The sequence below is a fragment of the Henckelia pumila genome, chromosome 4, assembly GCF_033568475.1.
Source record: "Henckelia pumila isolate YLH828 chromosome 4, ASM3356847v2, whole genome shotgun sequence".
Classification (NCBI taxonomy): Eukaryota; Viridiplantae; Streptophyta; class Magnoliopsida; order Lamiales; family Gesneriaceae; genus Henckelia; species Henckelia pumila.
Window position 1 is genome coordinate 128,540,107 of NC_133123.1, and position 19,831 is coordinate 128,559,937.

At 35.1% G+C, this 19,831-nt stretch overlaps 1 protein-coding gene across 8 annotated transcripts; it reads right to left on the reverse strand.

Annotated features, from left to right (window-relative positions):
- Nucleotides 1–12,486: 12,486 nt before the first annotated feature.
- LOC140862801 (uncharacterized) lies at nt 12,487–17,645 on the reverse strand. 8 transcript variants are annotated; one of them, XM_073265840.1, is made up of 7 exons: nt 17,311–17,645; nt 15,509–15,809; nt 14,791–14,949; nt 14,324–14,619; nt 13,843–13,983; nt 13,360–13,448; nt 12,490–12,800 (listed from the first exon to the last, which is right to left on the reverse strand). In XM_073265840.1, the coding sequence occupies exons 1-6, from the start codon at nt 17,506–17,508 to the stop codon at nt 13,398–13,400; spliced, it is 1,146 nt and encodes a 381-aa protein (XP_073121941.1). In that variant the 5' UTR covers nt 17,509–17,645; the 3' UTR covers nt 12,490–12,800; nt 13,360–13,397. The 8 variants fall into 8 exon arrangements, 5 of the variants coding, with proteins under 5 accessions (XP_073121941.1, XP_073121940.1, XP_073121939.1 ...); XR_012143789.1 differs by having other exon boundaries at nt 12,491–12,800; nt 13,360–13,465; nt 17,311–17,644; XR_012143787.1 differs by having other exon boundaries at nt 12,487–12,800; nt 13,119–13,983; nt 17,311–17,644.
- Between the last annotated feature and the right edge of the window lie 2,186 nt (nt 17,646–19,831).

Consider the following 19,831-nt stretch of genomic DNA (forward strand, 5'->3'; position numbering starts at 1 on the left):
TAAATGAATATGGGATTTGGTCGATTAGTAGATAAGTGTGAATAATTTATGGTGATAGATATTTATCTTAATTTTTTTAAAAAAATAATAAGAATATTTTTGTTCATCCATTTAAAATCTTGTAATGGGTCGATAATACGAAGTACTATCGAACATTTGTCAACTTAATTTAACTCCCTTAAATGGAAGTTTTGGCTCGATCCAAGGGCACGAACATTAAACGATAAAAACTATGGGGACAACATAAGCCATTTTTGGCTGGGTTAGATGAAAAGCTTAATCAAGTGTCACCATGTTGTGTTAAGTGGAAACAAAATGAGTACTCATGACATCCCACGGTACTTTTACACAAAAAGTTAATTCATGGCTTCAATTTTTCTGCCTCGTGAAGAAAATTAAGATGATATGATATATATGGGCAATTAATGAGCAATTGTATCATGATGATTCTTGTCTACAAATGGCACCCACATGGGTCTCACAAATATTATTCTAAGATTATGGTTTCTGTATATTCCAAGTTATTGATTGATAAATAGTTTATATATTTGGAGGAATTGGAAAATTTTATAAAATAAGATATCCAATATCACTTTATACTTTATAGTGTATCATTAGTATTTAATTGTTCACTTTCCTTGACGTTTTGCTATCAAGGGTCGGGACCGTTGCTTAAATTTTGTTCTTACTTTTTATCAATGATGATGCATGAAATGACGCAATCTTACGTGATCAAATACCGGGAAAATCCATATCGGTCGTAAATAAAATGTCTTTATGCTAAATCCAACGGTCGAGTGCATTTGGATTCATGAATCCACACGAATTCATTTATGCCAGGAAATAATCATCATTTAATTATCAAATATAGAAAAGACTTTTGTGAATAATTTATAATTGTTTTACATGAATTTCTCATAATCATTTCATAAATAATTTAGTGATAGAAGACCTGTTAGTAGGTTGTATTCTGAATTCTGAAAACTTCAATGTCGGAAGCAATCAACAGCAATGAAAATGATCAACACAGTCGAGGCGAAAGAAACTCTCTATTCGCAAGACGAAATTGCCTGTTCCAAGTGCTAAACGTTAGCGGCAATCGTCTCTAAGATACAACGACTTTCGATCGTGATATAGCAGCACTGCAAATATCACGAACTTCAACGAACGAAAATATGCTTTAATTTTTCTTTTGAGAAAGTGAGGGAGAGATTTTGAGAAATCTGAAATCTGAAATCTACGTTATCAGATGTTTCTGTGTTTGTTTTCTGTGTTATAACCACCATATATATAGTCTTATACACGAAACAACACGTCTGAAGGCGTAAGGATGCAACCCATGACAGAAAAATGCCAGAAACAGTTGTGACTGTTCATTCTGCAGAAGGTGCGCTCGGGCGGTAATTTTCTACCGCGCGAGCGCCCAACTTTAAGCCAACACATTGCCTCGCCATTTTGGTACCGCGCCCGCGCGGCAATTTTTTACCGCTCGGGCGCAAGCCGTTTTGAACTCACTGTCTCGCATGTGCGGTGCTGCGCCCGCGCGGTAATATTTTACCGCTCGGGCCTACTCCATAAAATAATAAAATATTATTTTAAATAAATTTTATTCAAAAAGAATAATCAGATCAGAAGACCAGACCTCACCACGCCGAGCCGAGCCGGCCGCGCGCGTGTGTGTTTGTTGCATCGACTAGCGTCTTGCCCCTTTACAAAACATCCGGTGCCCTAAGGGCCCAATCCCATAGTCCAATGTTGGACTAATTAAGGTGAACAACAAATTGGAGTTGTTCCAATGTGGGACTACCATTTCCCCATTTCCTTCCAATTTATTTCACCAAAATTTTGAATTTTGTAATACTTTGGACAAGGCTTTTACAAACAATTTGGGTTAATCAATTCAAACCCTTTCAAGCCCATTTCAATTGTAATTCATTCAATAATACAATTTCCAACAATCCCCCACATGAATGAATTTCACGTATAATAACATTCTCACTAGAAAATCATTTTGAGTTATTGTTACATCAGGATAGGTAGCTTGTGGCTTTGAACCTACCGTAGTAAAATACTATCGGATTTACTAGTTACATAGTAACGCGATGTTTTGAACTAGTCAACCGTTTATATAAACCAAGACAATAGTACTTACATAACAATACTCTTACATATTTTGTTCTCACGTTGTGTCCATTTTGGCCCTGGACCATATCTTAGATTCATAAGTGTTGCAATCAAAGCAGCCAATACTTTGCACTTATATAGGTGATCTCCTATCAAGAGTATCCTGCATTACTCCACCTTATAGGTATAGGAATCATTAAAAGAAAAACTTAACCTCATCACATTTTGCAGGTTATGTCAACTTGGATGTTCCAGGAATGAGTAAGTAATTTTTCCAAGTACTCAAACTAATATTTATAACTTAGTTGTCCCATTGAACCAAGGTTTTGGGATCTCCAATTCTCAAGGTTGGGTTACCGCTATAAATATTTTATTTTGTGGATTTTAAACCCATTCCTCCAAGTAGTTTGTACATTTGATCTCTATTTATACTTTTTGTAAGCGGATCCGCAAGGTTTTCCTTTGACTTCACATAGTCAACCGAAATAACCCCATTCGAGATCAATTGTCTTATGGTATTATGTCTCCGACGAATATGTCGAGATTTACCATTGTACATACTACTTTGTGCTCTTCCCATTGCTGATTGACTGTCACAATGAATCGTAATGGAAGACACCGGTTTATTCCAACATGGAATATCTTCGAGAAAGTTTCGAAGCCACTCGGCTTCTTCTCCAGCTTTATCTAGAGCAATAAACTCGGACTCTATAGTCGACCGAGCTATACAAGTTTGTTTAGAGGATCTCCATGACACCGCTCCTCCACCGATAGTGAACACATATCCACTCGTAGACTTGGAGTCTTTTGTGTCAGAAATCCAATTTGCATCACAATATCCTTCTAGGACCGCAGGATATTTTGTATACACGAGTCCATAACTCAAAGTGTATTTCAAATATCCAAGCACTCTCATTAGTGCTTTCCAATGATCCTTACTTGGATTACTTGTGAATCGACTTAGCTTATTTACGGTATATGCAAGATCAGGACGGGTACAGTTAGTTAAATACATCAAACTTCCTATCACCCTTGCATATTCCACTTGTGAAACAGGTTCTCCTCTATTTTTGGCTAAATGTGTATCCAATTCCATAGGTGTTCTAGCCGTAGGATGATTTGTGGCATTAAATCGTTCAAGAACCTTTTCTACATAATGAGTTTGGGATAACATAATTCCAGCAGGAAGTCTAGAAACTTTAATCCCTAGAATTATATCACACAATCCCAAATCCTTCATATCAAAATGTTGTCTCAACATTTTCTTGGTTTTCACAATCAATTCATGGTTGCTACCCATGATTAACATGTCATCTACATAAAGACAAACAATTACATATGCATTTGTAGTACCTTTAATGTAGACACATTTATCACATTCATTTATTATGAAACCATTTGACAACATTGCAGTGTCAAACTTTTGATGCCACTGTTTAGGTGCTTGTTTAAGTCCATACAATGACTTGACAAGTTTACACACCTTTTGTTCTTTCCCGGGTACAACAAACCTTTCTGGTTGTTTTATATATATTTCTTCATCCAATTCTCCGTTCAAAAACGCAGTTTTAACATCCATTTGATGAATCTCAAGATCATGCAATGCTGCAATAGCTATGAGAACACGAATGGATGTTATTCTAGAAACCGGAGAGTAGGTATCGAAGAAATCATATCCCTCTTTTTGTCTAAAACCTTGAACCACGAGTCGAGCTTTATATTTATCTATAGATCCATCTTTTTTGTATTTCCTTTTAAGAATCCACTTGGATCCTAAAGGTTTACATCCCGGAGGGAGATCAACCAACTCCCATGTATGATTATGCATTATGGAATCTATTTCATTTTGTATGGCTTCCTTTCAAAAAGGAGCCTCAGGATTTGATAAAGCCTCTTGAAGAGTTCTTGGTTCATTATCTAACATGTATGTTAGAAAATCAGGACCAAACGATTTTTCAACTCTTGCACGCTTGCTGCGTCGTGGTTCCACGTTGTTTTGTGAAGTTTCAATTGTGTTTTCATGAGTTCGCTTGTTCGAACTTATTTCTTTCTTGTCTTTACATGGAAAGATATTTTCAAAGAATACAACATTCCTTGACTCCATAATTGTGCCTTCATGTATATCAGGATTCGTTGACTTATGCACTAAGAATCGGTATGCACTACTATTGTATGCATAACCAATAAATATGCAGTCAACCATTTTAGACCCAATTTTTATTTTTTTTGGCTTAGGTACTTCTACTTTCGCCAAACACCCCCACACTTTGAGGTATTGGTAAGAAGGTTTACGACCTTTCCACTGTTCATATGGTGTTTCGTCTTTTCCTTTGATTGGAATCCGGTTTAGAATGTGTGTTGCTGAGAGAATCGCTTCACCCCACATATTTTGAGGTAAGCCAGAATTTATTAGCAACGCGTTCATCATTTCCTTTAATGTTCGATTTTTGCGTTCTGCAACGCCATTGGATTGAGGTGAGTAAGGGGCCGTCGTTTGATGAATGATGCCCGAAGTTGAGCAAAATTCTTCAAAAGGAGCCACATACTCTCCACCTCGATCACTTCGAATCATTTTAATTTTTGAACTTCGTTGATTTTCAATCTCAGTTTTATATTTCTTGAAAGCGTCGATCGCTTCATCTTTGCTTTTCAATAAATATACATAACAAAATCTGGTGCAATCATCAATGAATGTTATAAAGTACTTATTTCCACCTCGTGTTTGTACCATTTTTAAATCACATACATCAGTATGTATTAATTCAAGTGGCGTAGTACTTCTCGTGACATTATGAAATGGAGCTTTAACCATTTTCGCTTCAACACATATCTCACACTTGTTTTGTGGATTTCTTTTAAACATAGGTATTACATTTAAATTTGCAAGTCTTTGCAACGTGTTGAAGTTAACATGTCCTAATCGTTCATGCCATATATCATAACTTTCAGTCAATTAAGCAGAACCAATAACTTTATTCTTCGCCTCAAGGCGGGAAACATTCATTACATTTAACTTAAAGAGACCACTATCTTGGTACCCTTTCCCAACAAATACACCAGATTTAGTTAACACAAATTTATCAGATTCAAATACCATTCTAAATCCAGTCTTGCTCAAGAGTGAACCAGAAACTAAGTTCTTCCGAATGTCTGGCACATGCAGCACATTTTTGAGCGTCACCTCTTTGCCAGAGGTCATCTTCAACACCACATTTCCCACTCCCACAACTTCAGACGTTGCGGAGTTTCCCATGAACAACTTTTGATCCCCAACGATGGCATAGGTGGAATACATGTCTTTCTCGGCACACACGTGACTCGTAGAGCCGGTATCGATCCACCATCCTCTTGGATCATCCACCATGTTGGTCTCACATATAACAGCACTAAGATCAATATCAGAAAGTGCTAAAGGTACATACCTTTCTTGAACCATGTTCACTTGCCTTGGTTTTTTATTTTTGTTATTTTTCTTTGGAAGTTGGCAGTCCCTTGCCATATGATTCGGTTTGCCACAGTTGTAGCAACTTCCTTGGAATTTCTTCGCTTTTCCCTTTTGCTTTTCATCATGGGGGCGCTTCCTCTTTTGACTGGTACTAGACTCCGCCAGATTTGCTTTGGCCTCGGTTTCCATCAGCTTTTTATGTGACTTGGCCTCGGTATTTCTGTTGTCCTCCTCGATGCGAAGCCTCACAATGAGATCTTCAAGTTTCAACTCCTTACGTTTGTGCTTAAGGTAGTTTTTGAAGTCTTTCCACAGTGGAGACAATTTCTCAATGATAGACGCGACTTGGAATGGTTCATTGATTTCCATTCCTTCGGCCAATAAGTCATGCAAGATGATTTGTATCTCTTGCATTTGACTCATTACAGTTTTTGAGTCTACCATCTTGAAGTCCAGAAATTTGCCAACTACAAACTTCTTTATGTCGGCATCTTCAGTTTTGTACTTCTTTTCCAAAGAATCTCATAATTTCTTGGCCGTCTTCACAGAGGAGTAGACACTATAGAGAGTGTCGTCGAGGCCATTCAGAATATAATTCATGCAGAGAAAATCGCTGTGGTTCCATGCATCTATTGTTGTCCTTATTTGTGTGTCAGAATCGCCTTCAACGACGACGGGGGGATCCTCCTTGAGAAATCTAGACAGATTAAGGGTGGTCAGATAGAACAGCATCTTCTGCTGCCAACGTTTGAAGTTGGCACCAGAAAACTTTGGCGGCTTTTCTCCATGAGCGGGGACGGAAGCGAGCGGAGTGAATGAAACGGTAGACATCTTCAGAATCCGGGAAATACAAAGAATTTCGTCTTGCGATTGTTAGTAGGTTGTATTCTGAATTCTGAAAACTTCAATGTCGGAAGCAATCAACAGCAACGAAAATGATCAACACAGTCGAGGCGAGAGAAACTCTCTATCCGCAAGACGAAATTGCCCGTTTCAAGTGCTAAACGTTAGCGGCAATCGTCTCTAAGATACAACGACTTTCGATCGTGATATAGCAGCACTGCAAATATCACGAACTTCAACGAACGAAAATATGCTTTAACTTTTCTTTTGAGAAAGTAAGGGAGAGATTTTGAGAAATCTGAAATCTACGTTATCAGATGTTTCTGTGTTTGTTTTCTGTGTTATAACCACCATACATATAGTCTTATACACGAAACAACACGTCTGAAGGCGTAAGGATGCAACCCATGACAGAAAAATGCCAGAAACAGTCGTGACTGTTCATTCTGCAGAAGGTGCGCTCGGGCGGTAATTTTCTACCGCGCGAGCGCCCAACTTTAAGCCAACACATTGCCTCGCCATTTTGGTACCGCGCCCGCGCGGCAATTTTTTACCGCTCGGGCGCAAGCCGTTTTGAACTCACTATCTCGCATGTGCGATGCTGCGCCCGCGCGGTAATATTTTACCGCTCGGGCCTACTCCATAAAATAATAAAATATTATTTTAAATAAATTTTATTCAAAAAGAATAATCAGATCAGAAGACCAGACCTCACCACGCCGAGCCGAGCCGGCCGCGCGCGTGTGTGTTTGTTGCATCGACTAGCGTCTTGCCCCTTTACAAAACATCCGGTGCCCTAAGGGCCCAATCCCATAGTCCAATGTTGGACTAATTAAGGTGAACAACAAATTAGAGTTGTTCCAATGTGGGACTACCATTTCCCCATTTCCCTCCAATTTATTTCACCAAAATTTTGAATTTTGTAATACTTTGGACAAGGCTTTTACAAACAATTTGGGTTAATCAATTCAAACCCTTTCAAGCCCATTTTAATTGTAATTCATTTAATAATACAATTTCCAACAAGACCAGACACGGATTTGATAATGCATAATTATAATAATGGGATGATGGTCAAATAACCCCTTACATGTAAGCAACGGTGAAGAAAAACTTGCACTCGGAGAACGGTTTTTGCAACTATTGATGTCTCCAAAGGGTTAATTGGATTATGGATAAAACTGATATTTAATATTACATGTTTTTATTTCCTAAATCTAGAGTATATCTTTTCATTTGGTGTAATTTCAGTCATTTAATATTACATGATATCAATTTTCATTAGGCTAATATCCTCATGCATGCTATAAGTGTTTGAAATACTTATTATTTTCAAATTAATGATTTTTTTTTTCTTTCATTTTTTGTACTAGCAGAACTATCTAAATATTTTAAAATATAAATAAACATATGATTGGATTTAACATATACATAAAAATAAGATGTACTTCTCTAAAATTAATTAAGATTTCACCAAATTGATTACAAACTAGTTAATAAATGAAATATTTTTAATTAAATAATAAGATGTAAATGGTACATATAATTTAATGATGTTGAGAAATGTGGAGAATTACTTCTCTTGGATGAGTTTGATGATAGACTAACTCTAATAATAATTTGTTTTGTTCTACATCGGTGGTAGGGATGTAAATGAGACGAATAGTTCGCGAACAGTTTGGGTCTCGGCTCGTTAAAAGCTCGTTCGGGCTCGTTTAATGAGGCTCGTTAAGGCAAACGAACCAAGCTCGAGCTTTACAATATTCGGCTCGTTAGCTCGTGAACATGCTCGTTAATAGGCTCGTTAACAAGCTCGTAAGTCATCTCTTAGACGAAAAAATAATAGTATTGATATTTAATTTATAAATTTATACTTACTTATGAAAATTATTGAAAAATCTATAAAAATTAATTTATTAGAATAAAATTTCAAATTTTAATAATAATATTATACTTTTTTCAAATATATAATTTAGTTTTTAATTAATTTAATGAATATTTAAATTTATAGTTTAAATATATTAAGCTCGTTTAGGCTCGATAAAAGCTCGAATAAGCTCGTGAGCCATGAATATATTCGTTAAATAAGCTCGGGCTCGGCTCGTTTATAAATGAACCGAGCTTGAACATTCAAAAGCTCGGCTCGGCTCGTTTACGTCCCTAATCGGTGGTATCAACGATCTTGCGGAACTACTTTTTTTTTTCTTTCTTCTTTTTTTAATCATTTTTTTTTATGTACATGGGAGAGATCATCTATCCAAAGCAAGAGATTTTTTGCTTATTTCAATTTCGTGGATTTTTCATATACTGATAAATCAATTAGAGTAAATCTCTTATAAGATGATATATATTATATCGGATCGATTTGATTCATATATAAACTGAAAAGTAACAACGTTGATATAAAAATAAATTTTTTTATGGATTTGGTAGGATTGAAGATTTGTCTCATAAAAAAATAACGGTCTCATAAAAATTTTGTGAATTAATTAATATCTATATGATTAATTATGAATGCATTTAAGAAAATATTTATCAATGTACTAAAATATTCATCAACTTCTAGATTATTATTTATTGCATAATATATGCTCGTAGAGTCAAAATAGACAAGAAGAATTGACCTTTGAGGTTTCAAGTGGTCGTAATTTAATGGTATGTTGGTTGAATTTCCTGTGGTCACTGGCCTAATATATAGCTAATAGCTTGTGCCATTATGGACCAAGTTGTTCTCTCTATATGTATTTTTTTCGAAGACAATTGGTCTATATTTTATTGCATTTGTATATTTATTATTTATTATGTAGCGTATTTGAATTTGTACAAAATATGACCATAACTTACATATGACTGTAAGTCACCAGTTAGATATTTTCTGCGTATAATTTGTATGATACCATAATAAGGTTTTAATTTTTATATTTATATTTATTTAAGGTAAGTAGACAAAATTTGCCCAATTATGCGCGTACGGTGAATCATTCAACTTGACCTTTAATACTATCGGATTTAAGCTATTATTTATGATAGTCCGAAAGTTCACAAGGTCGACTATATATATATATATATATATATATATATATATATAGGCTTAACAGTAAAAATTATTTAAATTGTTTTTATTATCTTTGTCAGTCAAAATTAATATACAATAGCCGTATACAAATTTAATCAACTATATGGAAAACTGTAATTTTGGTCTTGTATGTTTGTCATTTTGCGATTTTGGTCCTCCATGTTTTCATATTTCAGTTTTAGTCTTACATGTTTTGATTTTTGGCGATTTTCGTCTTTTTTTCGAAAATGCTTATGTGTAATTGTACACGTCAGCTCCACATCAACACTGCATCGATGCCACATCAGCGCCACATCAGAAAAAAAATACTAAAATTACCAAAAAAATAAAAATAGCGAACTAAACTGAAATATGAAAATATAAATGATCGAAATCGCAAATTGGCAAACATATCGGATCAAAAAATCAATTTTCCCCAACTATAATTTAAGCTTGAAAACTTTTAAGTTGCATTTTAATTGAAGAATTTGGCTGGATTTGATTTCAAATTTACGGCTTAAATCCATTTAATTTTGTTCAAAAATTAGAATATAAAATTAGAGGTTGCTCGAGTAAAAATTTGCCTCAATTTCAAATATATTATCAATTTAGTCGTTTGAAATTCATACACTTGATATGATATTATGGGAAAGCCTATGCTACCCCAAGGGCATTGCCCTTGGGATGACGTGGCAGAGTATGATTGGTTAAAATACGTGGGGCCCACTAAATTTAACCAATCACGGATTGTCACGTCACCCCTAGGACAATGCCCTTGGGATAGCATAGACTTTTATATTATGTCATAAATCCAAAATTTTTCGTCTAAACACAACCAAAAAGGGCTAACTGAGGTTTGACTTATTTAAGTATTACAAAAAACTCATGTGAGAATATAACACCAAAGCTCCAGTGAGACGGTCTTACATTCTAAAAATATTATTTTTTATCGTAAAATGGATAGAGTTCACACATCTCACGGATAAAAATTTATGAAATCAACCTTCTCACAAGAGACCTATTCCTCACGTATTTAGGTATTGTTTGAAAGAGCTTCTAGGAAGTACTTCTCAGTTTTTTTTTTAACAAAATTTCAATATTTTGTTAAGAAAAAATTGAAAAGTAATTTCTAAAAAATTTTTCAAATACTATCTTAGGCCAGTAGCCAATGGCCTTTTTCAGAGAGTGTTTTCATATATTAAAATTTTATGTGTCTAATAAATAAATAAAACACCTTTTAACAATAAAAAAAAATTATGCAGATGGACATTCACTCAAACCAAACAAAAGTCCGAGAGCTCACATTATTGGACTGCCAAACCTAGGCTTCAAGTCAATGTTTCAAGTCCATAAAAGCAATTAAATTTTTTTTTTTTGAAGCAAAAGCAATTAAAACTTAAAAATCATTTCTGTCTTTTCGTTTTTCAGCTATTCCAAAGGCCAATAGTAGATAGGGAGATTCATTTAGAAAGTGTTTGCAATAGATTGTGATTCATTTAAGAAGTGTTTGCAATAGATTATGATTTTGTAGAAGTGATTAATTTATAGATTATAAAAAAATTAAGAAAAATCAAAAGTTGGTAGTATTTGGAAACAAATGTGAAAATCTAAAAATCAAAGTTGGATAGTGTTTGATAAATAAGTGATTAGAATGATTTTAGCAATGACCTTCTTAATCACTTTTGGAGAATCATAATCATCACATGACTAGCTTTTGAATTTCAATTAAGTTAAGCATAAACTAATACATAATCTAAGTTTAAGAAACATACAAAAATGATTTTTTAAGCCAAAAGCTAATAATCACTTTTTTTAGTGATTGTAAACACTCCCTTAATCCAAACCGAAACTGCGGTTAACTAAGCCGTAATTCACCCGAAATATAAAATCGAACCGAATTTCACAGTTCAATTCAAATTCGGTTTAATTTTTAGTTTGACCGAATTTTCGTTTTTTAAATTTCTATTTATTTAATATTAATAAAAATAAATGAAAAAATGATTATTTTAAAAAAAACGGTTTTTGGTTTTATTTGGTTAATCGAGCCAAAACAACCGAAAATCACACCGAATTTATGATTCAATTTTCGATTCAAATAAATTTTTAATTTCGACTCGATTCGAACGGTAAACCCAAACAATCCGATAATAGGCCCAATAGGACAAATAATTCATGTACTTTTTACGGAAAAAGTATATTTCATTGTACGCATTTATATCCTTTCTATGAGACTATCCTCTTCTAACTTTAATATATGTAACATATTTTTTAAAATGCCATTTTAATTTTTAAATTTTAGAAACGAGATTTAAATAAAACCTAGTGTGATTTACCCGACTAGATTAATTTGCATGCTATTACGTTAGTTTTGGGGTTTACCCAGTACACACCATAAAATACCGACCAAACGTCAAAAAAATAAAATCTTATGTGAGAATAATGAACAATGGCCGGAGTAGATGAAATTTGAACGCCCGCAAAATTGAGCGTTAGGCCGTAAGCTTTGATCGAAGTCGTACATAATCAAGGTGTCTCGTCAAACATTTGAATGTCGCCAAATTAAACGTTAAACACGAATGTCAACAAATTATCGTACTTTTCTCGACCAAAATGCACCGCACCCATGTAAAAAGTCGTAAACATATAAAATTTCGTAAAAAATTATTAATAATAGACCTAAGATATCTTCCACTTAAAAAAAAAAAAAAAAAAGCATATCTAACTCATGTGATATAAAAAAAAAAGATCGAACACATTTACTATATTTTTAAAGGGTTTTATTTGACTGATTCTCGAATATATGAAGTTTTAATGCAATTTATCTTACAGGAGTTTTTCACTTTTTGGAAATTGTTCTAATTATAAAATTTTTTATGTCAACATCCCATTCTTTAAAGTCATATACACTTGAAAAAGTTGTTTGCATTAGCCCATTAATTAGATGACACAAGAGACCAAGGAAATGTCAAAATATGTGACGTTGAAATGGATCAAAAAGTCAAGAAATATTAATAATGGACATGGCTTTATGTTTTGGTTGCCTATCACATCCCACTATCAACGATTCTCAACGGTATATTTGTACACACGATAAGATAGAAAGGAACCATGAGTTAGAGGTGGGAATTTTAAACCACTATTTTACAATGGTACAAAAACTAATTTCTTCTTGACAATAATTTTGAAAAAAAACTATCTAGCTTTCGTAACACAATAGATGATGCATTATTTGTTTTCAAGCTCAAAGTAGATCAACGGTGGCCTAGCTCAAATGAGCGACTCAACTAGTTTAGCACGAGTGATGCCAATCCGACGCGCAGCCAACATGCAAGTCTAAAGAATGAAGATATATGGGTGAAGTAAGAAGAATCAAACTGTGTACAAGAACGGGATGCAAGAAGTTACAGTCATCTCACGCAAATACAAATATTTTTCAAATAAACAAATTTCGCATCCAAAATAGTAAATACACCGAGATCCTAGTTAACTTCATGATTATGATGCACGCTTTCAAGAAACAAAATTACATATGATTACCAGTGTAATTCATCTGCAGATAAGGTGAACAAAAACGGTGGAATAAAAAATGCGAATGAAGCTATAAAAATCCCACAAGAGACAAGACTGAAAAAGGAGACAATATAAACTTGCCTTGAAATGAACTTTTGTTGTTCGTAAATCAATGGTATATCAGTATAGTAAGGATGAATGAGGGTGTCCCTAGAGCAGTGGGAAAGCAACTGAATAACAAGTAACATGTAGGCGCCTTCACAAGAAACTAAGATCACCGTCATCATAGCACCACAAGCCATGGCTATACAGGTACATCATTTGAAAAACAAAACTAAAATTTTACATATCTGGACTGGATATGGATCGAGCTTACAATTACCTCGTGATTTTAACATAACTAGCCTCGGCTACCAGCACTCAGAAGCAACCCAAGGATAAGAACTCGAACTGTAAGTTTAAAAATCCTCCCTGCAGTCCAGTTAATCCTGGCAGTGAAAAAAAAGAAAAGAAGAAGAATCGGGGGGAAACCCAAAAAAGAAAAAAAAAAATTTTAAAAAAAGAAAAAAGGTATTTCAGTAGAATTAACACGAGAATAAGGAGTAACCGAAAAAAGATCAAGATTGTTGAGAAGTGAAGCCCATGTGTGTCAAAAATCTCAGAAACTGAATGACAATATTCACATGTGAACATATTTAAAAACGATATCCAAAAGTTAATTGTGTAGGCAGGATTGTACAAGTTATTAACCTACTGTAAAGTTATGGGGGGTAGGAAATGGAAATTAAGGATCTTGAGCATCTGTCTCTAGGTTCAAAATTTGAGAAACCACAAGCTTAGAAAGCTCATTAATGGCGGCTTGGACCTGATAATCGTCTGATTCTCTTAGTGGTGACCATCCTGATGATTGTGAGTTAAATCGGCTATATTCACTTGCAGCAATTTTTGTTTTTGTGGTTGTAGCAATGACCCTCTCCAAGTCTACTGTTGATAATGGCCTTGGCTCCTGAAAAGAATAACAGCGCCAAGATGAGAGAAAAATGTTTGACATGAAGCTCAAAATAACATGGATCTCAGGCAACAGGCTAATTTACAAGAACTCAAATGTTACGTAGCATTTTAATTTATCAAGTCGAACATGCCACACTATGGGCTAGCTATGCATAAAGAAGAAATTGACAAAGCAGTTATTAAGTTACTAGTTCTATCTGCATCAAAATTATAAGGGAAACCTTGGAAAAAACCCTAAACTTGCATCTTCCAGTGGAACTTGAAAAGAAGAGCTCAGAGTGATGCTGAAGGGAAATAAGTAAGCAAGAAAGAAAGCAATAGAATAAATAACTGACCGAAGATGGTTTTCCACTCTTCTCATCATCAAGTAGTTCTCGGATAGGCAAATAGGCGGCTTTTTTACAGAGCTCAAGAAGATCTGAACCCGTGTATCCATCACAGAGAGAGGCTATGCGATCATAATCAATGCCATCTTCTATTTTCTCATTCTTCAATATAACCTTCAATATTGCAGCTCTTTCCCGACGATCAGGAATCCCAATTTCAAATGCTTGAGGAAGTCTTCTAAGAATTGCTTCATCGAGTTCCGATGGACGATTGGTAGCAGCTAGTACCATCACCTGTGCATTCCCTGAATTAACAAAAACATGTCATGTCAACTGAGAACCATTCAACTCCTTAAACAACTAATATTAACACATTGGTATCACCTTATCTAGCTCGTAACATCGTTCTGACTAGAAAAAACTCAAAGAATAAAGTGGGAGACTCCATATTTTTATGAAATTATGGAAGAACTTACGATCAGTGGTGAAACCATCCCACAAAGCCATAAACTCGGTCTTCATGTTTGTTAGCGCTTCATGATCAGTAGTTTTGCGCTGGCCCAAGAAACTATCCACTTCATCAATGAAAATAATAGCTGGCTGGAGCTTGTATGCCAAGGTGAATACTGCAGACACTGCAGATAAAAACCAGTTCAAATCCAAATTCCAATTATCATGAAACATAATTTGTAATTTCAGTGTCGAAAATTTTGCAAGACTTGAAATAAAATAAATAAAAAAACTTCTGTTATGATAAATAAAGAAACACGACTCAATTTTATAAAGTAAAAAAATCCTCGAAATGGATAACAAAAACATCCTCTGACCCACAAACCCCATGCCATGCCACCAATTATTTCTTTCATCCGTTCAAATAAATGGGGTAAAAATTTCAAAATGATTCAAATGGTCCTGAGTCCTACAGAAGATACACTATCCATCATTCATTACCATGACAAATATATAGCTGAACTGGAACATGAAAACTCATCTTTCACAATTGCCTCGAAGTCGCAAAGAGCAACCAAGCATTAAATTGCATTATATTATGTTTGATACGTTAGCTGCTTATAGGCACGACTTCAAGGTATTACACGCTAATCAGAATATGTCACACAATAAAACATACTGATGCAGGGAATATAAGCAGATGAGAAAAAGAACCTTAATAGATGTTATTTCCTATGTACACACCTAGTTTCTGTGCATCACCAAACCATTTGCTCATTAGATTTGATATTCTCACATTGATAAAAGCAGCTCCAGACTCTTTTGCAATCGCTTTGGCAAGCATTGTCTTCCCAGTGCCTGGCGGTCCATACAGCAAAACACCTTTCTGTGGGCAAAGAAGTTTCCCACGAGAAAACAGCTCAGGTCTTCGCAGAGGAAGAATAACTAGTTCATATAATGACTGCTTAATGGCATCCAATCCCCCAATCGAGCCAAATTTCACATCAATATGGTCAGGGTTGACCACATCACAGGCCACAACATCCTGTATTTCATTGAAACAAGAAAACAATAATCAATAAGCAAAAAGCATGTATACTTAAGACATACATAGCCTGTAACTAATCTCAACAGATGGAAATCAAGGTAGTCTGAATCATCTGACCATAAATCTATTATAAGGTTCAGGCAATATTAATCAAATTTGCACAATAGGCAAAATAATAACTAGGATGAAAATTATAGTTCTGCCTAGCAAAGAAAGTCTACACAAAATGATAGTTGTAATTAGAAAATCAGTTCATAATGGCTATTTCAAATAAAAATAAATCATGGAATATTTTCTCCAAGACTACAACAATGCATCATCAACAGTAGGAAGGTAAGTTGAAGCCAAGACCAGATGGGGGAATTCTCATAACATTTATAAAGTCAGCACTTCAAATCCGCATGGAAATCCACACTTAAATCATCACCTACTCAACTTATCCATGTTAAAAGTCGTATCAAGAAAGTAAACCCACATCAAAGGATTCTCAATCACAATATTTTCTCCTTGTGACATCTGTAACACTAGATGCGTTAAATATCTTCAACAATTGTTAATGTCTGCTGCTTGCATAGAATTTATCGAGGCAATAGATTTATCTGAATCACATCCATATAAAGTGATTTTGAAACTTGTAATTTCGCAAGATGATATTTTTGTCATGGGAAAGTTCTCTAGTCTATATATTTAATAAAGAATTTCAGTATCTCTGCTCCAAATGATTAAAAAAAATGTCATCAAACTCACATTTATATGGAGATTTTGAAACACAATTTGGAAAGATAGGATCTCGTAATGTAAAAGTTCTACAAAAATGAACTTTGGAATCCCAACTTCAAACAAACATATTCCACCAAAAATTTCTATAATTTGAGAAGGTAGGACCTTGTCATCTGTAAGTTTTCTAATTATGACCTTCAGAATCCAACTTCAAACAAACACATGCCACCTAAACTGTAGAAACCTTGCGGTTGAATTCAAAACTAAACTTAAAAATGAGAAAATAAATGGTGCCAAAGGTATCAGGATGCTAAATGAAGAACCATCGAATAACATGAAATATCGTAACGGTACAAGGACATGCCAGTACAGAATATTGAATCACAAGCCCAAATGCAATGCAAATTCCAAACAACATAACTTTACCATTTATTTACATAACCTACTTGCTATCCTCTTTATCTAGCTCTTGGAAAAAATCTGCTCAGGCACCAAGCAAGATAACAACAACACTTTTCACAAACTCAAAAGCTCCAACCGAGACAATAACTACACTTTCAGATACATAATCAAGTTTCCACATCAATTACGCTTCAGACAAACCGAAATTATTACCACCAAATTATATGGTCGTCGTTGTACTATATTCTTCCTAAATCTAATACATGGTACGCAAAGAAAAACAGCAGAAAATCTTCAACAGAGAGTACACAATTCTAAAGCAATTTAAAAAAAAAACTTTCCCCAAATCTCGAAAGAAAAAAAAACCCATTGTAACCTCATATGGATTTGTAGGCAGAAGAGGTCGGCCCAAACGCTTCGCGAGTTCCTTCTTCTGCTCCAGAGCTTTCTTGGAGGCTTCGTAATTGGGGTCGAGATGTTTGAGTCCCACGACCAACACCAAACAGCTAAGCGCGGCGCTCGCGGCGTATAGAATCAATTGTTGCACCAATTTCGTCTCCGAACCGCTTCCCATTTCTCCTTTATTTATCGAATCCCAATTCTTGGATGATTTTGGAAAAGAGACTCTGCGGAGAAATCTGAGGCCGAGGCGGATTAGAGAAGACGGGTAGGTACCTTTCGCTCACGGTATCATATCATTCAACGTAATTGCCATTTTAATATTCCATCTATTTTATACAAATTAAACTAATTTTAACAAATTTCTAATTCTAATAAAATAACTAGAAAACAAGAAATTTGATTGTAAATTTCCTTCCCCAACAATTTTTTTGATATATGTGAAAAAGACAAACTAGTCTTGTATTTGTGAATTGTGATGAAGTTGGATTTTGTTACAACTGTGATGATGTCGAAATTTTCCTCCGGGTTCGGTCTTTTACCATGTCTAGATAGGGTTCGGCCCAGTGAGTTCAGCAGCTAGGGCTTGAGTCAAGGGCTCTTCCCTTTGTCTTGAATAGGTCTATCTAACTTGAATTGGTACATAGCGCATTATCGAATGAGCTTTGTATTGTCTTAAATCCTGTCTCATAACAATAGTTGATGATTTTTTACCCATGTTCCCTGATTATGGGTTGTCGGATTCGGGTCGGACCATACCCAATTATTTATGGAGGTATCAATAGTACCTCCCTTTATGGTCTAAAAGAAGTATCAAGTTTATACCAAGTGATCTGGTTGGATCCCGAACCGAGTAGGAAAAATTTTCTCCGCACAGATCATATCTCGAATAGGAGTATAACTGTGAGTTTTCTATAAATCGTGTTCCCAAGCTGGAATTAACAAGTATGGGTCATATTTCCGAGGCTGAAATATGACAAAATTTTTCAAAGTACTAAACATATTCCCGAGATGGAATATAACAAAATTTTGCTTAAGCATTAAACATATTCCCTAACTGGAAACATGATTTAAAGATTGTAGTGACCCGCGTCGTGATCACCTACTAATCAGAAGTTTAAGCATGTATTTAACTTAAATAAACATAATAAGAGAAATGACAGCGGAAAATCTTAAAGATATATAGCCCCAAGATAATTAAATCTTAAATACAACCAAATCGAATAAATACCAATTAAAATCTTAATCTAAAACTCTTCTGAAGACTCCTGTTATCAAGCCCTGGTCACCGACCAACTACAATTCTTGCTCCTGATCCACCTGCAAACCTGCCTCGTCGAATGGGGTGTCCGAGATAAAAGCAAGGACGTGAGCGCTAACGCTCAGTACGTAAAGTATTGAATATACAGGTCTATATGATGCATGCTGTAACGCCCCGTTTTTATCTTAAATGAGTTTATTTGAGTTAATCAGAGATTACAGAGTTCTCGAGCCGGTTTGATTTTGATCAGGGTTCTTTTTGCAAATTTTGGAAATTTCAGGAACTAAAATGCAAATAGGGGATTTAATATATTATCTACACTTGATTTTTTATTTCACAAGTCACCTCCTTCCTCCTCCCAACCGTGAGCCTCCATTGAAGACGCCTCTTGGAGCTTTTGAGCTTTCAAAATCCAGTCCGAGCTCGATCCGTCCGTTAGAAATTAATTCTGAAGGCAGATTAGCGATCACTGCTGCGAGAGCTTCGTTCTATCGTAAGTTCTTCTCCGATCCGATACATTCTAGTTTTTGGATGTTGTTAGAATCGTTCTAGATTCGAGTATGTTGTTCTCTACAGAGTTCTGATAGTTTATTATCTGTCGGTTTTGAATTAGAGCGACGTTCGGAATTGTTATGATTTTTGGAAGTATTATTCGAAAATGTGGGTTTTGAGATTTGTTGGGTTTGTCTTGTTGTTGTGGTTTTAGCATTGAATTGAGTAGATATCAGTATTGAACTGCTGTCTGCGTTGCTGGTTTGTTCAGTTTATAGCCGTTATGCCGTTGGTTTGAGTTTTGAGGGTTTCGAACCGTTTTTGAGTTGTTAAACGTGGCTTGTAAGTTGGTCTTTGTTGTTGATCAATCTCTTGTATCTGAACAGATTCGTTGGAGTGTTTCGAGCCCTGTGTTAGCAGCATTGTTCGTCGAGAGTTGGACGAAGAACGGTAAAGAGATTTCCTTGAACCGTTGTTTGTTGTTGAGGTTGTCTAGTTGTTGATACAATCTCTTTTGTAGCTTATCCAGAGTTGGAGCTACTGCATTGAGAGGTAAAAGCAGTCATCGTAGCGGGATAGCATACTCGGGACTGTTGGTTCTCGAGTTTCCCTTTTTAAATCACATATTGCATTGATACTTGTTCTAGCACGTGGAACTCGTAATTGTTGATTGATTGGGTTTTGTTTTGTGGCTTATGTTTATGTTTCTGTTATGCATTCATCTTGAGCCTACTTTGATTTCAGC